Source organism: Ammospiza caudacuta, chromosome 6, assembly GCF_027887145.1.
Source record: "Ammospiza caudacuta isolate bAmmCau1 chromosome 6, bAmmCau1.pri, whole genome shotgun sequence".
NCBI lineage: Eukaryota > Metazoa > Chordata > Aves > Passeriformes > Passerellidae > Ammospiza > Ammospiza caudacuta.
This window is the reverse complement of record NC_080598.1, coordinates 36073555-36095144: the sequence shown is the minus strand read 5'-3', so window position 1 is coordinate 36095144 and position 21590 is coordinate 36073555. Positions and strand designations below refer to the sequence as shown.

The 21590-nt window shown below is 34.9% G+C and overlaps 1 protein-coding gene across 1 annotated transcript in view; it reads left to right on the top strand.

Moving 5' to 3' along the window:
• The window catches only part of CDIN1 (CDAN1 interacting nuclease 1), a 124212-nt gene that overhangs the window by 11391 nt on the left and 91231 nt on the right, over positions 1-21590 (top strand). Inside the window, exons 2-4 of the mRNA XM_058806820.1 lie at positions 15216-15261; positions 16114-16178; positions 19376-19436. Of these exons, the coding sequence (XP_058662803.1) occupies positions 15216-15261; positions 16114-16178; positions 19376-19436 (172 nt within the window). The remainder of the gene's footprint in view (positions 1-15215; positions 15262-16113; positions 16179-19375; positions 19437-21590) is intronic.

Genomic DNA, 21590 nt, shown 5'->3' with positions numbered 1-21590 from the left:
GAAAACTTCTGTTTACATAAAAGCAAATAAGTTGATTCTCATTTTGTGATGAGATTCAATGCTTATGGTAGTTACTTCAAGACAGCAAGACAAACAACTTGATTTTTGTTGCAAACATCTATTTGAAACATTGACTTCTTGAGCTTTTTCTCTCTCAGGAATCCATTCTGTGTTCACAGAAGAGAAAACAAGTCCTGAATGAGACCTATAAATTTGATTCTTGTATGTGTCAAAACAGTAATGTATTAAATGCATATTATTATAAAAATTTAAGAAGTGTCCTAAATGCTTACATTTTTATAACACACAACATATTAAATAATACATTTTCTTGTTAGCGTCTGTTTGCTGTCATTGTTAGCAGGACCTATGATTTATTACTTAAATTAATGACTACAACCATTTTGGTGCTGACAAATGCCCCTTATGGCTTATCACATCACTTTAAAAGCAGCATATATGCTTCTACGAGAGTAATTTTTTAATTGTTCATTCTTTTAAGTTCCTGGTGAAAGTAACACCTCTATTTTCAGTGTGAAAGTTTCATAAGCTTGAATTACACTCTCAACTGAGTGAGATATTGCTGAGGATTAATTTCTGTAAGAAAATGCAATACCGAAACTGATCCTAATAAAATTGTCTTCTAAGCCAAGCCTGATATAGTATTGTTACCAAGAAAAACCAGCAGCATTGATAGAGGAATGGAAAGATAATACCCTGCATTCCTCTGATCAGGTGATGGTTGAAAGCCTTGTTCATGTTTTTGCTTGGCTAGTTGGTACCATACAAGTAGATGTCAAACACCCATAGGCATGCTTTGTTACTAGTTTTCAGCTTGTATCTCATTAAGTCCTTGTTGTCCATGGACTTCAAATGAAGAATTCAAAATAAATTAATTTCTTGTCAAAAGACTTAAATTTGCCAAACAGGAACCTGTGCCTGTCATGGGAAAAACATTATGATTTGTGAACAACTTAGGATAAAAACTTTTGTTTGTAAGCAACTAAAGCAATTTTTTTACATGTCTTATGTTTTATTTGAGTACAATCTTTTTTTAAAATTCTTGTGTCCATAACATTTTGAGTAATGATAGTGATTTGAATAGAAGATACTATCCCTTCCATTGCACACGCCAGGACATCCAGTAGCCTGATTGGTAGTGACAGTCTCATTGCTTTGTATTAGAGAATTGTTGAACTTGCTTTATCCTTTTCATCTGAATAGAATGCTAAGTGTTGCTGTCTATCCAAATGTAGAAAAAGGCTTCAGATCAGGATGTAGTGCTGAAGAGGACTTTATTGTTTGGGTGATTGTTCTCTATTTGCATGTCTGTATTTATGCCTTCAAAGTCTTGGAAGCAGTTGATGGTCTAGTTTCCCATATATTTCCACAAACTTCAACACAAAATAAAAATGTTCTAAGATAGCACACGTTCTTCTTTCACAGAAAGCAAAATGTTGTCAAATATTCCTTTGAACAAGACACCTGTGATAGCAAAAGTATTCTTTTATGCAATGTAGCCTGTCTGAAACAGTTTCAAAGGCAACATAGAAGCTGTGACCAGGATGGAGGTAATACTCCTGTGACTGAATTACTATAAAGGGTCTTTTGGAGTTCCCTGTTGTTAATTGAAGACACCAACAGCAATAAAGACGTCACATTTCTCTGTTTCTATTTGTGGTTGGCTGGGAGATAACAGAACTTCTTATCAGTCTTCTGTTGTACCATCCAGTCCTTTATTACATCTCTTCTGTGGAATACAGATGCTCATTTGGAGACTACAACTTGTGGAGAGTACAGTAGGCAGAGAGTGAGTGTATGTTTCTATATATGAAATGGCTGTTGAACATTAGCCATTTACAGCATTAATATAAAATGCAATGTGTAAATGCAGCTCTCCTTCAGTTTTCAATACAGCTGAGCAATATGTCCTCCTAGACAAGTGTATTTTCTTAGGGTACACAAAATACAAAAAGAGAAAAAAAACTTGAAAGCTAGATCTCTGGTTCTTACAGAGCTTAAAAATGAAGATCTGCTTTGACCAGTTGGCAGGTACTCCAGTAAGCCAAGCAAGTTCCAATCCAAATGGAGTTCAATGAGCTTATTGCAATGAGTGATCTAACAGAGGAATATGTTTTCCTTTATTAGGAAATATGTCATCCTTTTATTAGGAACGGGAGAATATAATTGTTGACCAAAAAGAGTAAGTTGGGCTACATTTTTTATCTCATTTGTATTGTGTTCCTTTGACATCAGTGGTCTGAGAAAGAAAGGAAAATGGTCCTTTATGGAATAAATGTATAGTTTCAGTCTAAATATTTTCCTAGCCATATCTGTCTGCTTGATATGTCATCTAAGTGCTGAGCATTTTTTTCCAAACAAATTCCATTGGTTGCCCAACAACTATGATTCACAAGCTTCCTGCTTACACTTTTTGTTTTAATTTGCTATTTAGACACAGACCTCGACAGTGACAGACGATCATTCTTACACATTGTTATTTTTCGTGGTTTCAAGGTTTCTGGGTAGAGAATTTTGTCCATTTATCTGCACTAGATGCCTGTCATTCTAACATTTTAAATCAGTAAGTTAAAGATAATATTCAAATGTTTCAGCTACTGTGTAGAAGTGAATATATTTTTCTGTAGACAGATTTAGGGAGGTCAGCATGTATCACATATTACTTGTTTGTGTTAGTTTGTTTTGTAATTTTAAGCTCTTTAGTTTCTTATTCAAGAATATCTCTCAGTGGAACTTTGCATTAGTGGATCAGGATGTTTACTGAAATAACTGGTTGAAATTATTAAAATATGCAGTGGAAAGCAGTGTGCTTAATTTAATGGGCCTCTGAATATTAAATGCAAGTAAAATGTTATATAGACATGAAGCCAATTGTTATATTATAGTATACGAAGCAATAGCTGTGTAAACCCTAACCTCATAATTTTGCAAGTTCTACTTTATCATGTAGCTGTAAAAGGCAATCAAAATAAATCATGGAAGATGAAGAAATATTTTCTAGGGCTTTCTGTATGCGTTCAGAAGTGGTGCTTGATTCATGAAATTTTAGTAAGCATATTAAATAACACAATATGATGTGCGACGTGTCAAGGCTGATAAATTATTTTGTATAGGACATTTATACAACATATGGTGAGCTGCTATGTGAACAGCTTAATGACTAAATTATGTTAATCTTTCTTGCCATATTTACTTTTCATTTAAGAAAAGGCATTTTTAAATTTTTATTTTACTTTTTTTATCATGTGTAGATATAAGAAAGGTGTAGGTCATCTCTGAGAAGCCGTGACAGTGATCCAAGGTTCCTCAGCTGTGCAGTGTACATAACACAGATGTTGGGAGAGTCATCTGTCAGCTATGCCTCTCCTATGGAGTTAAAGTTCTAGGGGGAAAAGAATTCGACACAGTGCTGTCACTGTTACATTTTCACAATAGAAGAGCATGCAAATAGTCAACCTCCTGCTTAGCAGTAGTGCCCTGTCTAATGTCTGTGCTGGTTAGAATAAAAAAATAGTGGGTGCATCTAGGGCTCATAGATCTGACAAAGGTCATGCTATGCTGGGCATTTGAATTGGAAATTGTCTGGACTTAGATTTTATAAAGCTCCCAGTGTTGTCGGGGAAAATTTCAGCAGGGTTTTGTCCCTAGAGAGGCCTCTTAGGCCCTTTTCTGTCCTATGAATGAATTTAGATGTGAGGGTTTCTCTTGCCTTAAAACTGTTAAGTTCATTTTGCATACATCCCTAGAGAGAAAAACTGGCAGATGCTTTTGTCTTGGAAGTGTTTAAAAGAAAACTGCAGAACAGGAACAAGGGAGAGAAGGGGCCCTGCGTGGAGTCCCAGAACATTTTGGAAATGGCCAATATGCAGTTTTCATCAGTACTAAGGCGGGGCGCAATATGGTGCCTGTAGCTCACTAGGGAATATGAATGTTGATTAAGCATACTCCCAGGCTTTGAAATCCTGAAAGCAGTGTCAGAATAATGGATGTTGAGCAAATGTCAAGCATTTGTTAATTTCGCTGTTATTTGGAGTTTATCTACCATGATCAATCAAATAAACTAGTGCTTCTCTGTTGTGGCATGTGTCATTGATATGGTGATTAGGTGGATAGAGAGGCCTTCTGCCTTTTTTTTTTTTGGTTAATCCAGGTAACAGATTACATATGAACTGCCATAACTTTAGGTTAAATGTTTCTTTGCAGTTGGTTTAGTGGAAAGAGTTGCATTAACAAAATACTTAGGGGGTACAGAGAGACAAAAATATTTGCATATATGCTGTGATAAATTACATTTGTGCAATTTTTTCTGCTTTTGGCTGTAAAATATTACTGTCATGATGAGGGAGAAATTGCTTCTAAATAAAAGTTGATAGAGGGATCTTTTACTTGTTCTTAGAAAGATAAGCTTGAAAACAAAGTACTGATTTATGGCTTAGCTCCCTTCTTCACTCTAAATATTTTGGTTTCTGAAAACCAGAAAGTTGATCTCAACATCCTCTTACTGATACCCTTTAGTTAAAAGTAGAGGTCTCTTTTATAAGAATATGAGCCCTCTTATAAAATATATCATGCATAATGTATATGTATAAGTTGTTAGTTACTCACTAACGTGCAGACCTATAAACATTCCAGTTGAGAATATTTTGTTCTCTTTCTCAGTTTTCACTATTTTCTGAAGTCCTAATTCTGTTAGGTTGCCACTCTTTGAAATTAGGTAACATATAAAGACCTGATATTTAAATGTGAAGAACAAGATTAAGATTTATCTGAAAGAGAAGAAGGCTCTGTGGCCTTTACTGCTTTACTGTAAAATATTAAAACTTCAAAATGTGAGAGGATAGAGTTGGATGTTTTGTGTGAGGCATTTTTGAAAGCTGTCTGAAGGATATTATCGGTCAAATTTCTATGAATTCCAGTGAAGTTTATTTAACACTCTTCTCATTGACCTTTTTTTTATCTGTGGTACTTATGGACTTAATATAAAGACAGTAATGTATATTTTTATTATGTTTTTGATAAGTCACAAAAATATAAGAAGTGTCAGTGAGTCATGCCATATTACTTAATGCATGCTGAGGTAATCTTCAACTTATTTTAACAGAGAGCTAATGTTTGTTCTTCCTTGGCTTCCACATTTATTTATCAAAGCTGCTAGGCTTATTCTACCAAAGCCAGTGAAATTTTGGTTCTTAGTGAAGGTGGTTCTGTGTGGTCAATCTTATTGACTGTTGTTATCAGATATGACCATTCCATTAGTGTTCCATTAAATTCTGTTCCATGGACTAAGAGTTCTGGAAAGCCAGCATTGGCACTGTGAGAAACAAAGCTTATAGTCATTGTATATATTTTCAGGGCAATATAAGGAACACCAGAAAACTCCTCTAGAGAGGGGAGGAAGGGAAAGGAAAAGGAAGAACCTGTTGATAGGAGTGGAAAGAGTAGAGAAGTTTTAGGATGCACTAATATAATGTGATCAGCTCTTGTGATGTTCCCTTCGTATTGCCTTCCAGTTTCAGGTAGACAGCTTTTTTAAAAAGAGAATGCTGGAAGAACATTAGTAGAAAGAGATAGCTGGATTTCCTTCTTGAGCATTTCTGCAGTCTTTCCAAGGGGAAGTAATTAGTGGCATTAAATGACGTTATTCCCTCTATGGCATAATATGCTATATCTCTGGGGCTGAAAGTAGCCTTTGTAAATATCAGCATGCATGATACAACAACTTAGATATGCAAGACAAAATACTGCACTGTTGGGTAGGTAAATGTTCTGGTTTAGGGCAAATTTGGGAGGAAACTTTCAAAGAGGACTCTTTAGTAAGCAGATTCAAGTGGCCCCTCCCCCAACTTGTTCAGGGAAAGACAAGAATTATTATCTTTGTTTTTCTTTTTATTTTTGCTCAATAATTACAAATAACTTAAAAGTTGTAATTTTTTTAAATTATAAACACTGTCTAGGGCTCTAAAATCTCAAGGAAACTAGCTATAAATGGATTAATCTCTTGCCTTGAGTCTGTATCATAACCAAAATGGGAATTTACTAAAAACTCTCACTTCTATATCATCTGTGTTTGCTTCTTGAAATTTTATCCTGAATATATTTTAGATTATATCCTGAATGGGAAGCATCAATAAGATCCTAACTTGTTTAAGGAATTAACAGTTTTGATTGGATAACTGGAAGCTTTTTTGACTTAAGATGTTCACTTTTTACCCTGGAGAAACCTGTGCAACAGTGTGTGTGCTTGACATGTGATGCATGCAAATGCTAAATACAGTAGCAGCATGAGGCAAGTGTCATTAACAGTAATTTATGTAATGAAAGCCACCTGGCTGTCTTTGTAATTAATTGCTTCTAAATAGTAAATTTTAAATGTAGTTTATAGTTTTCTAAATCTGATTATATATTTTTAGGACCAAATTGTTTACGGGTATTTAGGGATTTATTTAGTGCTGAACTATGCTTTTTACATGCAGGCTAATGTTTTAATACAAAATGAACAAGCTAATTAGCTCGGAATTACCATTCATTCATAAAAATAGTTTTCTAAACTTAAACACCTAACTTATACAGGACAATATAGTTTTGCTGGAAAAAAAAGGCTATAAAGTAGAATTATTTTCCCCTTTGTCCACAGTAAATAAATTTGGGATTGAAGTCTGAAAAACTTATCTTAACTGATCTATTTCTTTTCCTGGGCATAAGACGAAGTAGCTCAATAGGCTAATCCAAACAAAATGAAGGAATGAACATGAAATAAATATTTTTAAAATTACTTTCCGGTAATAGTTTACTGAGTATATTTTCAATGTGTGGACCTTGGCTCTATCAGTAGGGCAGATAAGAAAGGAGAAGGATAAACCCCTGGTTTAAACTGTATCTTCTTCACCTTAACTGCTTGTTGGAGTCCTTTGCTCTTGCACCCTAGGAACATCCTTCTTTGCATGACCAACATCAGATAAGGAACTACTTTAGTGTATTTTTATCTAATGGTTCAATATTTAGATTGTGCTACTAAGATAAAGATGGCAGACTTGCAAACATGTTTCTGGTACAGTCTTAACTGAAGTAAATTGAAGTAAAGTGTGGATGATGTACACTTGAGTGCAAATGTTCACAGATGTTTTTCCTTTTTCCTCAGTCTCTGGTATGCTGCTGTATGCCTCTGCTTTCTTTCCTGGAGATGCAGAAACTTTTCTTCTTGCTAAGTAACTTGCTAAGCTTTAACTAAGTAGTTGAAATGAACAACATAGCAAATCATCTACTTTTGCGAGTCTCAAGCATTGGGGAACTTTTTTTTTAATATTCTCAAAAAATTTAATGGTAGAATTAAAAGCAGAATTATTGAGAATGCCAAGAAACGGAGATGTGGTGGACACGTTCTGAGATTATCAAGGTGTATGTGGAGACAAACCCTGTTTGTCTCCTATCAGTTGCTTATGTCAGTGGATTCCCTGATTAGATGCTTAAAGATGGGTTCTGCTGTCTGTAAGGTGAGGACTTTCAATAGTCAATGAAGCCTGATGTCGGAATATTTAGGAGTTTTAATTTCACATTTTAGCACTGACAATGTTTTTCTTAAGCCCTATTGTGGATATGTATTGTTCTGTATTACATCTGAAAGTATTTTTCAGTTTGAAAATGTGACCTTACAAAATAGTTTTATATTTTAATGGAAGAGACATTAGTGAAATAATATTTTTTTATAGAGGTCTCTCTGTGGGTTTGGCATTGGAATAGGTTCCAAACATTCACACAACAAACATTGTTTCATTCCGGAAAGAAATTATATCAGAACAGTATCTTAGGCAAATTACTGTCCATTTTCACTACTTGCTTACCAAGATTATAAAGCTGAAAAAGTAGTTTCTTTTTGTATGCACCTGCTACTCTTCCATTGCTGTGATTGCTGGGTTTTTTAACATGTTATTTATTTATCTACTGTTAAAGCATAATGCTGTTTTTCTCAAACATATATATGTAATGGAAAACCAGCATTTTTGTTCGTCTCTTTTCAGGTTGGGAGATTGATGATAATACTTTGCAATAATTCGAATATGGAGTATTTTTAGTTATGCTTACATTTTTGCTATTGGAAATCAGATTTTTAGATGTGGGTGGAAGAAGATGTAATTTATCTCTGCAAAGAGCTAGCATTATTTTGGGATCATTGCCTGTATTGGTTATTTGTACTTACCTCTGCAATTTATTTTTTTCACATCTGATACAGATTGTTCATAGTCTGCAGTTGTTTTAAAATATATTGGTTGTTACAAGAGACACCAAAAAATTAGTTGTCTACAGGAAGAATTGGTGCTCTGTTCTTAAAGAAACTTCTAAGTCTTCCTAAATGAAAAATCAAACAGTATCTAATACTGACAATTTTCCTCTGTCTGCTGCTAGAACTTATTGGCCAACTAGGTCAGACATTATTAAAGTTCAAGTGGCCCAGTGGGAAAAGTAATGGCCTTACGCTACTATGAATTTTAAATGCTGCCATTTCTATGTATTGCACCATCATCTGTTCTCACACATCACTAAATTGTATAGAAGTTGTGGGACCAACCAGTGTCAAGGTCATAGAAGTGATGACTCTTCTCAAGTAGCCTAGGCTGGGCTTTGTCATACAGTTATACTCATAACTGTGGCCGTAGGCAGCAAAGTTGTATGCACATGCCTGAATTTAATCTTTTTATTATCATTGAATAGTGAAGCCTGTAATGCAGCACATCTTTCTCCTCAAAATCTTTACTTCGTATTTTATTTTTGATCCTGCCAAAGGTATGAAATTGACTTTGAGGCAAAGGCAGTTTTTAGGGATCTATTTAGGTCTTTTGAGTTGAGCTGTTGTACAGCTTACTGAACTGGATATCAGAGAATTTTAAAATTGGTTAATGTTATTGTTCTCATGATGAGCTTGAATTTCATCTGGATTTTAAATGTATGGTATTAAGTCTGAAATGAGCACATCATCACACTCTTCTTGTCGTATATGTATGTATATCTACTCACACATAGTGTAACAATAACAACAGTAACAACAACAACAACAAAATAATAATAATCATAATCATAATAATGGTAATGGGAGTATTTCCTCTGTAGAAGTGTATTCACTTGATAGTTTCCAAAGGAGTAGCTACCATTAATGCTTCATTGTATGGAAAGCTTCTTATGCAGAAATAATAAAACTGGTTTTGTATTCCAGACTTGAACTGGTGTAGCTGGAAAGCTGGAAAATTAGAAGATGGCCACTTTATGGAAGTTAGCATTTTGCAACTGAAGACTTAGATACTTCTATGTTACTCAGTAACCCTAATTCAAACTAACTTATTGATTTAAAAGTATATAGACACACACATGTATGTAGACAAGTATATTGATTTAACTTAAATTGGTAATTCACTGACTTCTGAAAAATCATTGATAGATTTGTGAATGATAAAAGTACACGTGTACAGAGACAGTACTCTGCTTTTTGAGAATTTTCATTCAGAGAAATGACCACAGTCATACTAAACTATAAGAAAAAATGTTGTACTTGAGGCTACAGTAAAGAAACATTAAAGCTGTAGCTATTGCAGAGGTCAAGGTGCCTCCTTTGTTCCATGCTCTTCAGGCATATAAGCCTAACAAGCTCTGGGTAGGCCTTTGGTATTCCTGAGCCTTCCTGGATTGTCTTGTGGAATCATTCAGACTGCTAAGAAGCCTTTTTGTTGTCTGGACAATCCTGACATGTGGAAGAAATTGTGAGAATCCACAAGTTGTCGCCTGCCCTCAGGTGGGAAGTTGACCATCAGACTGGCACTGGGTCATTTACAGGGGTAGCTGTGGTGCTTGCTGCCCATGTCCTGCAGTTCTGGGAAGCCACTGAGGCTGTGTGCCTCTGTGCATGGTATGCATTTGAAACAATGCTGCTAGATCTATTTGAAATCCATTACTGACAGAGTTTTTACAAAATAGGGTGGACTGGTTAGCATGTGATAAGCAACATAAACATGGCTTCCTTTAGGAGTCCCTGTTCCAAATAATTTGCAGTATGGAAGATGAGGATTTGGCTGCTTGGATTTCTTTCATGTCTTTAATAATATAACAGGAAAAATATGTTTTAGACACATGCTCTGAAACTTCAGGATAGATGTGAGGAGAATTCCCCTTTCACCACTAGCCTTGTAAATTTTTTTGATTTATATCTCTTTCCTCACTTAGATTTTAAAACTGGCATGGCAGCACCACACAGTTCTAGCCCTGTTAGTTTATTTTAATGCTCAATATTGTACCAGTAAAAGTATTTTTAGACTTACTATACATGGAAAGGGGAAGTTCTTTTCCAGTTAAAAAAAATGAGAGACCCTGGCTATCTACTTTAGAACTTTAGAACTTTCATATAACAAAAGATATGAGTAGGACTGCATACTCACTAGAGACTGTGGAAGAAAATTTTTTCCCCTTATTGAATTCCTGCTATAGCTAAGTGGCACTGTATGTTCTTCAGAGAGAAGGTTTGACACTGCAGCTTTGGGATTTCTCATATACCAGCTTCTGAATGTTGCAAACACAGCTCCTGCCCCTCCCCTCGGTTATTTAACCAATATATTTATTGTTCTAATAAAGTGGAATATTCAATTTTATGAAAAGGAAACAATGAAGCTATTCTGTTATATATAACATATTTGTCTTACGAACTATGCTTTCCCTCTTCTTGTCTTCACGTGTGTGAAATCTCTTTAGATGCTCTTCCTTTGTTCTGTCATAAAATACATTAAATCTAAACCTGATTTTTACTTTTTCTACTTTAGGCAACAACTGTGGAGTTAAAAGTGAGGGAGAGGAAATTCATTGTAAAATATGAAACATGAAACAAGTGGAATCTTGGTTTGCACCTACAACTCCATGTTTTCAGTAATCTCAGAAAATATAGTAAAAGCTGTAAGTTGCATCTTAACTGCAAAGAATTCATGATTTGCAAGGGCTGATAATACAATATTTGTATAACATTTGCTGTGCTTGGGTTTTCTCCTTCTGAGGCTGAAGTAGCAAATATTAAGCTGGACAGCACTCCAAATCTTGATTGCATCTGCAATTCTGTTTTGTTGAGGTGATGATCTGATACCATTAAATTGCTTTCATCATTACTAGCTGTTTCTTAGCCAAAGTTTTGTATCTACTCTAGATACAAAGCAGTAAACTGCTTATATGAACTAGTAACTTATCTGTTACTACTTTATATATGAGTACTCATTGCAAGCCAGAACGTTTCTGAAACACTCTCCAGGGATTATAGCATTCCTTGTCTTCAAATTCTGAGATTCATTAGAAGAGAATGGTCTGAATTTCATTCTTATGTAGTAATTGACCAAAAGGCATATTATTTTCCCAGCACCAAACTTGCAGTTTTCTTTCTAGCTTGACTGATATCTGAGTTCTTAGAGATCATTTCTGTTATCCCTTTTTCTGGACTGTCTTGGGCATCCCATTCTAAATGTTGGATTTGTGTATTAGAAATAACTTTAATAACTGTAATACTGTTATTTTAATGGCAAGCAAAATTTTATATCTTTATATCACTTGTAACCTAGAATTTACACTTCATTTTATAAAATAAAAGTAATTTTATTTTTTAAAAATAGGCATTTTTAGCTAAATTTAGATTTCAGTTTTCTGCTCAAATCCACTTACATATTGACAAGAGCATGAAATGCATCAAGCATTCAGGTGGAAGTATGCCACTGGCATCAGCATGGAGTAGCAAAAGGTAAATTGGTGTCGTGGATGCCAGTATGCAAGTAAAAGAGGATGTCTAAAGAGCGAGGCTGGATGCATTGAACAGAGCTCTGGGAGTTAGATTCATTACTGTCTGGAATCGCAGAAGAAAATGTTTCCATGAAAGTTGTCACTACAGAACTCAAGAGAAAAATTTGCTTATTTCCCTGGGCAATATACTTAGTTCTATGAGAGGGATAACAGGTTAGATTATTAAGTGTTTAAATGAGGTAGTACTCAGAATTATGACTTCTGGGTTTTTGTTTGTTTGTTTCAGAAAATCAGCAATTATGTACCTTGGCTCTACAGTTGTTTCTCAACAAAAGGGTCTGCTTGTCACAAACCTATCTTCAAGTAAGCCATGAGGCTTACTATATAGTTTATTCCATGAAAGGCAATAGCACGGTACTCAAATGTTATTTTGAATAAAAAGCCACTTTGAGTGTTATGTTTCTTTTCCTGCATAGCTCAGCAATAAATGCATTTGTCTGCTCATTTGTTGCTTTGAAATCTTATATAGAAGTATCAGAATGTGGATGGAGTCCTGGGAATTTAGCTGCTCCTCTAGAAGTAATGATAACTTCTATGGTACTATTCCTGCTGTCATATCAGCAGTTGTGATTGTGCTGTTTTGCTATTCAAATTCATGTTCATGACTTCTCTTCCCTGTCCAAGTACATAGTAGTGTCTTTTTCAGTGTTTTCTGAAACCGTGATGTTTCAGTTTTCACTCAATAGGATCTTGCAATAGATGCTCCATCTGTGTTTTGAGGAGCTACTTCATTTTGCCAGGAAGTTGTCTCAATGAAATTGTAGCAAGGAAACACTGAGTGGCAGATGAGTGGTTTTAGTGTTTAAGACAGGAATGATGTTAACCGAAAAAAACATGGAAGCAGCCATGTGAAGATATAAATCCACTTCTTCTGGAGAAGAGGAAAGATCATTGAGTAGTAAGGCTTGTAATTATTTGAATGGTGTTATTGATATAATTCTCTTTGCCCCAGTGATAAAGTTGCTGTACGGCAATCCAGTAGATATCCAGTTTGCACTGTTATTTGAATGATTTTTTTTTTTCAGTATTTGTGCTATGTCCTAAATTATCTGAACAGTTGGAAAGACTGTTCCGTAGGAGAGGAGTATTGAACTAAATGGAAGTAGGTCACAATCCAAGGACACCAAAGAGACAAATAAAATGGACAAGAATAAGAGAAACATTTAATTTTGAGAAGACCTTGAAGGTCATCAAGGTCATTAACCCAGCATTTCCAAGTCTGCCATTAAAGGTGGAGTGTAAAGGCAGGAGGAATAATGGTCTTAGGTTTTTTTTATCTGTCATTGTCAGTGTATAATAGGATAATGGTAGTATAAATACGGTTAACATGCAAGGAGTAGACTAAAACCACAAAAATTGCTATGTCATTGGAGGATAACTCAAACCAGAGATCTAGTCAAATGCTGTCCTGATCTGTTCTGGGATTTTTCCCACATCTATCTCTAAATTCAGTTCTACCATTATGGCCATGTAAATCTACAAGGTAATAATAGTTATGTGGTGAGCCATTAGGGGGCCATATGTATTGAACTTATTTATAGCCTGCAGGTTTGTTTGGTTTTTTTTTTTAACATCTTGAAATATCTTAGCTTTCTGTATCTGTATAGCCTGTGTAAGTATATAACCTTCATTTCCTTTGTTCAACTTTTAGTGATTACATGTGCAGGTTGCAGATTGTCATAGTTGGATTATGCACCTTTTGGAGAGGCTTTGTGGTTTGCAACTCCTGGCCTCTGTGTAACGTGTATTTAAATAAATATTTATTATTTAAATACTGTTTACTTTATGTGAATAGAAACTTTATAAAAATTAAATTCTTTAATGTATTGGACTGGTTTTTTTCTGTAATCCATTAATTTAATAAATCTATATATTAGTCAGTTTCTGTTGCTGTCACTTTTCTACTGTTTTAACATTCGGTCTCAGTACTCAGGGTGAACAGTCCAATGTGTAAAATACCAAAGATCAAGGCTCAGCTTACTGCTGTCACACAGATGTTGTGCCGGGCTGACAAGTCCAAAATACAGAGGCAAAAAGCCTGGAAGCTCAGCTATGGATAAGACATACTTGTAAGTTCTTTATACAGCACTGCATTAGTCTAGTCACTTTGTTCCTGATTCTTCAGCTGCTTGGTTTAGAGGTAACTTTATACCATGCTGCATATACATACTGTCTGTTTAACTCTGCTCCAACCATCTAGTTGTTTGTGCTTCAGTGTTCCCTTTTGAAAGTGAAAGTAGGACTTCCTTATTTTAAAGTAGTGTTTCTGAAGTGTGACAGTTGGAAGGAGAAGGATCATTTATGTATGGAGAGAATATGTGCTTTTAATGTAATTATGATATGATACAGGTGTTAAATTCACATACAAGAAATCTGACAGAAGAGTGAGACTTTAGACATTGTGAAATCTCTGAACTACCTATGCTGTGCCATAGTAGGTACGTTCATGGAAGGAAAAAATGTTAATTATTCATAATGCTTTGCTGTACCATAAAACTCGATTTATTGAGACTATAATTTGTTCAAGTTGCATGTAGTAGAAAAATATATCAGGAGTAATTAGTAGTATTCAGGATGTGATGAGGTAGATATACCCACAGAGGACAATTGAAAACAGTAGCGATGTGGTATTGATTGCCTTTCAGAGGAAAAAAAATCTTGTCTCTTTTCTAAATGTTAACAATTCAGAGAGAAAAATTCCCACTTGGGAAGAATGCTTTCCAGGTTGCTTCATTGCCAGGTGTTCGACATTGAGTGGAGCCTTAGATGAATGAAGCTTATGGCAGCTTTTGGAAATGACCGACTCCGGGGAATCTTGGCTTCCTGCTGTGAAAGTTTCCATTTTCAAAGCACATCAGTTTCAGTGGGAATGTTCTACTGGTCCCATATGCTACTTCTGACAGAGGGGGAAGTTTTTAACCTGAATATGAGACAGCTACTGAAGAAGTTCCCTTGCTGCTAACAAAATGAATTTCAATATGTTGCCAGTGAACAAGCGGCGTGTTCCCAACTGCTGATGGAATTTAACTCCATCAATTTTTAATGGAAATTTTGCTTTAATTTCCATTTTTTCCCTGTCACCTTTTAGGTCCACTACTTTCTCCTGGTAGGACTTTTGGGTTCTGAAGTTGAATCACCCAAACAATATGCTAGTTTGATTTGAAACTCTTGCTATATTTTCCTCCCCTCCCTCATACACTCTCTCCTTGACCTAGCAGCAGGAAGCCTTTGTCTGAGGTGTTCATCTGGAACAACTTTTCCACACTTGTTTTCATGTTCTGTTAGATTACAGGGCAGCAGGCCTACCTTTGAAGCTCCCTTCTCTTTTGTTTCTTTGCAGTGCACTCCAGTAATTAACTTTGTCCTTCTTTTATTTGTTCCAGTCAATCGCAGTCCACTCTGCTGAGCATCTTCTCCCAGGAGTACCAGGTTAGAAGTTTTCTCCTTTGTGAGGGTTGACAGGTGCCTAATTGAATGATGAATGTCCCTTTATTTCTTTGTAATTGAACTGCCAGCTTTCTGATTGGTTTGGAGGATGTTCCTTTTTCCACATCAAGCACCGCCTGAGTCTCAGTGGATGGCTGCCAAGCCTACCCATCCATCTGTCTAATAACATCTAGCCTTTGCTTATTTGGTGGACCTGTAATAAATTATGCTAAACCATTATTATTCTGACAATAATAATTTCCCTGTGTTGCGTGGTTCCATGTGCTAAATGTTTGCTGACTTGCACTGTCAGTGCTGCTTTCCATTGCTGACAGAGATGATGATAAATGACCATTGCCGGAGTGGCAGAAGGCAAGAGAGGCAGAAAATGGAGTCATTTATCATGAGATGACAGGTGTCAGTCAAGTGGCAAGTCTCTGTGGAATTACTTTTTGTAGTTTTTCAAATAAGTTGTTTTTAAGCAATGTTCTTCCTGGTTAAAAATGCCAATTGAATTGTAAAACCAGAGTGCACCAGACTTAGATGGAATTGAATTGAGGGAAAATTAATACAAAGGTTGAAAGAGAGAACAAGTTTTTCTTTGCCCTCAGCAGCCTTCGGTAAACTTATTTAGATTCAATTATTGTGACCTTACTGGCTTTTACATATGGTACATTGCAGTACACTCTGAAGACGTTCAATTCAATAGGTAGATTGAATGTCATTTCTGTATGGAATCTAAAAGCATGGTTCACATCTATCAAAGTGTAGCCAAGGATCGCGTGTTTGTGTAGTCACGATTCCTGTGTTTTGATCTATGACACCTTTGTAAAAGTCGTTTTTTCATTTTTCCAGAAACAAATCAAAAGAACACATGCCAAGCATCACACTGCTGAAGCTATCGAAGCTTACTACCAAAGGTATGACCTCCCCACCCAAGTTAAGGCTCATCATAGATACTGATTTTTACAGCAGTTGTGAGTAAATTAGTTTATTAAGCTAATTTTATATAACAATAAATGAAGAATTTGGGAATATAGAATGGTTCACCTAAAAATGTTTTTCACTGGAAATACAGAAATTGTTCAGGATTTGGTCATTCTGATTAAGAAAGAGTTTGCTTCCCTGGCTCTAAGTTAGGATAAATATTTTTTCCAATGTATATAATGGCATTTATTATGTATTGCCTATAGTTTGTAATTTTTTAGGATTTCTGTGTCAAGACTGATTTTGATGACTTCCTTACAGCAAGAGAGCTTGTTCTGCTACAGTTGCTTGTTTAAAACATTTGTGTTACATTACAAAAAGTTACATATTCATGTATTGCCAGTTAAAGCACTAATTTTTAGATCACTCCTGTTTTATCAACAGAAGTGTCAGAAATAGTTTTTAAGGGAGGATGAAAACCTTTATGTCATTTTACAATTGTTTGCATCTTAAGCTAATAAACTGTGCTTGCTACACCTTGTAGTTTTTCTGATAGTTCCATAGGCTTTACTAAAAATATTCCAGTGACATAATTGGGGCATAGTGATAACAGGTAAAGATACGCAATTAAAATATTACTTTGTAGAGTGACATATCTGAAGAGCATGCATGGCAAGTGAATTCCTACTTGTGATGTATGATATTCATGCTTAATACTAATCTGTATGAATCAAGAAAATAAACAAAGAGCCTTCATTTGTAAACAATTAAATGTGCTACTGCCAGAGTCATGTATTTAAAACTTAACCACAGCCTGATTATATTATACACTGGTTGAGAATATCTAGTGTGAAGTGTACTAGTTTGGGTGTTTGATTTTGGTTTTTTAGTAGTTGTATTGTTTTGTAAAATTTGTACTGGATCACATTGCACTTTTCCTAGGGTTGATTGTTGTTTAGGAAGAATATTGACTTAAAATTTTGTTGTGCTAATAACATGCATATACAGTACTACTTTTAATTATTTTTCACTAGAAGTTTCAGTGAAGTGGCCTGTGGTAGTTGTAACTGCTGCATAAGTAACCCTTTCCTTAGACTATGTGTAAATCACTAGTTCCAGCCTGAAACTTCAGCCTGAAACACGGGACAAGATTTTGCTTTATGCAAAGCAGCAGTTGTATTGGTGTCAGTAGGGTTGTAGGTATGATTAAGTTTGTCTCACATCAGGTAGGAGGATTTGGTCTTCTGTCTTCTTCTGTAGTCTGAAGTATGATAGCAGTACATAACTAATGCATTATGTATGAAGTTGTGTGGTAGTGGTAGAGAAAATCATTCTTTATGCTGTTTCTGAGTATGTCATTTTGCAAGTGTATTAACATGGCTGAGTAAAATGCACATGTTTTAAAATCAGAGATGTTCTGGTCAATAGCTAAAAAACTCATTTCAGTCCTGTTTTAATAGATTTACTGTGTAGTATGTTTAGGAATCTACAGAAGCAGACAACTTGAGATAGAAGCCACTTTGAAATACTTCAGGTGTAAATATGACAAACAAGTCTTCTCCTCTGCTCTTCTGTAGCATCCACTTTACTGCTGTAAACCCCAGACTGGGTGCTATGCTCCTTAGTATTTCTGCTGACATACAAGCAGATAATTGTGCTGTCATTGCTTTCTTAGGTCAGAAGCTACCAGGTTTTGAAGGTAGAGATTTTCCGTGGTCCCTGTTAGGAGCAAGTAAAATAGTTGAATAGAATAGTTTCTTCTACTTGGCTGAGACTTACTAGTGTGAAACTTAGGCAAGCACAAAGTACAAGAAGGATCAGCAGGTTTTCAGAACTGTATTGCCGTCAGCATGTGAGACCTGTTAGTCTATAATGGAGTTGCCAGAAGCATTGGAAATATATGACAGAAATTTACTTCATTCTCACTGGGGCTGTTCGATCATCTAGATGCATGTTTGAGAACTTTAATCTCAAGTACATTTTCCTGGTTGTGTGTTTTGTGTATGATATTCCATTTTCTTCTGTTATAAATTTACAATGTTTAAACATGTTTTGTGGGGTTTTTTAATATGGAACTGAAATCATTTACACCAGAAAGCTTTTTAAATTTCCTTAATTTGTTAAGCTTCAGAATAACTTGCAAGCAAAAAGCCCTCTATCAAATCTCATGTGAAGGGGTTTTATAAAGGTGTACCACCCATTCTACAGAAAGGTAAAATGATAAAGAATTTTAATGTCTGTAACTAATGAGCAGAAGAGTGTCTTCTGATGGATAGATAATGATAGAGCTGGAAAGGCTGTGGCCTTCTAATGATGTCAGTAATGATGTGCTATGTGAATACAGATAGGATAAGCGAGCAAGTTCAAATGTTGGTAACTATTGTTCTTTTCCACATGGCTGCAAAGCACAAAGTGGCTTCCAATATCATAGCTCCTTCCCATCAGCTTCGGAACACAGGTTTCAAGTTTTATTGAAATGTAAATATCAAGCAGTGAAAGTAACAGAAGTGAGGAGAGCAACATTGTGTGAATTGATGGTCAGAAACATCATTCTGTAATACCCTCAACTAGAAACATTAGGCCTTTGCCACTGATAGGATAATGACTTTCTATCAACCTTCATTGAATCCTAAATATTTCTTGTTTTCTTTGTAGAATATAAATTGTTAGACTTATTTCACTGAAGTAAGCCTTTAGTACTTAAATTACTGCCCAGTTGATGAAATCTGGAATAAATTTGAGAGCTTATGTTTTTGTATGTACTAGTGAATTGGGTTAGATATACACTGCACCTTCATAGTTGAAGGTCATATGGAACCAAAAATCTTTACTGTGAATAATAGAAGTTTATTTGTCTGTGATGCATCTTTAAGTAGTACATATATAATTTATTTGTGTATTTATTGTCACAATTTTTTAAATTTCTTGATATATTCAGTTTTTTACCTGTGTCTTCATTGAGATGGATATATTTTGCAGATGAATAGAATAGGAGACAACCCTGGAGAGTTAGTGATTGCTTAAAATACTTCTTAAAAGATTATCTGTAATGCCAGTTAAAGCACTAATTTTTGGCATTATCTGTAATGGGGTATTGTCCCCCAAATGAAAAAGATTCACAAGGGATGCTGACATGTATAAAGTGGCCTTTTCTTGCCACTGCAAAATTACCTGACTTTGTCTTGTCTAGGTATCTGAATGGGGTGATGAAAAATGCAGCTGCCCCAGTATTACTGGACCTGGCCAATGAGGTAATCATCTTTCTTTTTTCTTTAATCTTCCAGTGTAAAACCTGAGGGGCATATCTACAGTGACTTTAGTGAGAAATGTAATTAACCTAAAAAAATGGTTTCAAGGCACATTAGACATTTTAAATGGTTCCCCAGTCTGTTAGTACTTAAAATAATTAGACAAAAAGCCACATTTATTAATAAATCAGTTCATGTAATTAGTCTTTTAACTTCAAGGCAAATGTGTAGGATACCCTGAATTTGTATTTTGCTGAAAATTTCCAACAAACTGCAGGTCTTTATTGCATAAACTTGCTAAAAATTCTCAAATTGATTAAATGGAGTTGTATCATTTTGATTCCTTGCCTTTAATAACAAAACCCATCTAAGTTATTACTATTTCTTAGTAATAGGAAGGCTTAAAACAGATAATTTTCCTGACTCCATTTATTTCTGTTCATATGGATTAGAGGATGGCTAATGAAAACTGCTTAAGATAAAGCACTTAAGCAGAATAAATTTTTCAGTACATGAAAAGTTCTGTACGGATGCCATTAAAGTCTTTACAAATTTATTGATGCTGTTTATTAATTAAAATATGAATTTGCCTTGTTATACAAGGTGTTATTTGTATTAGAAACTGCTATCTTAGCACTACATTAAAGAAGAGGTAAAAAGTTTGAACAAGTGGCAAGGAGTTTTCCTAGAAAAAAAGAAATTGATGAAATACCTGTTTTTTAAACTCTAAAATATTTATCTACTGTAATAGTAACAGTACAATAGCTGATACTCCCTGGAACTGCTCATGCAATCCTCAAAGGGATAGAATGAAATATATGCTGTTTTGTGTTGCATTTTAATAGAAAATGTAAGAAGGAAGTAGAAAATGAGTGTTTGCATTAAAAATGATATGGCACTGTGAACATTAAGTGTAGCAATAGCAGCAAGTTCTACATGTTAAATTAGAAAAAAAGAATGGTTTTTCTCTCGTGTACATTGCTGCAGCCAGCAAATGAGTGATTACCTATCAATTACTGGAAGGTTTTAATGGTCTGTGAAGTGTCTGTGTAACCTGATCATACAGTTAGCGTAGAATCAAGAATTTATTTTGTTTTAGTGGTAATGTGTAGCTTCTTACCATCTCTGGAAAAGACAAATCTTGAAGTACTGAGAATAGAAAGTACTTTATATAAATAAGTACAATCTTACTAAGAATTTAGGTAAACATCCCAATGGATGATATATTGCACCCATATTATATGGGAACTGTCATAAAAATATTTCAAGCACAGAGTAATATATCTGTTACTGGTTCTTTGTATATTTTTCGCATTGATTTAGAGATGATGCATATAATTTCTGACTCCAGTGAGCATATCTTTGTTTATATTTCACTAATGCATTTTTGCAATTCAGATCAAAGATATCTGCAGTTCAGAAATAAATAAAAATTAAGCCTGAGAGAAAGGGGAGATACATAAAAAACTTATTTGTTTCTGGTTTTGTAGTACAGGTATATCAGAAAGGCAATGCATTTTTTGACTGCCACCCAATGCATTAGGGAAACATGGCAATAACCAGCACCAGATTACTGCTTCCAAACAATCAAGCTGCCATTTTTATATGATAGTTAATATTTAAATGACATACTCTTGCATCTGCTGACAATTGATGTAATGGTAATACTTTATGAGTCAATATATATTTAATCAGTGGAAACTGTAAAAATTGATGAGAAATATATAACATAGCTATATTACAGTATGTAGCAGCTCTGTTAAATAGGAAAAGCTCCATATTGTTATCTTTTGGGGATGTTTTTTGAGGGTTTATAAAACTACTTCTAATTCTGTTTTAAAAATGAAATTATTTGTCAACTGTTCATATTGTATATGTAGTACAAAAAGACTAAAATAAATCACATTTTTGTTAGAAACAATAAAATTAGTCACTGTTCTCTTCATACAAATATTTTCAAGTGAGATTTGAAGCACTATGAATTTTACTTACATGCTAAATTCTGACATGAAGCATGATGGCCCTATTTCAAAGAAAGATGGACACATGATTAATATGAAAATCAGGGCGATGCAAGTACCTGAACTAATAAGGTAGTCCTTATTCAGGCTGGACTACCTTCAGTAATTTCACCATTTTTCATGTGTCAGCTCTGAT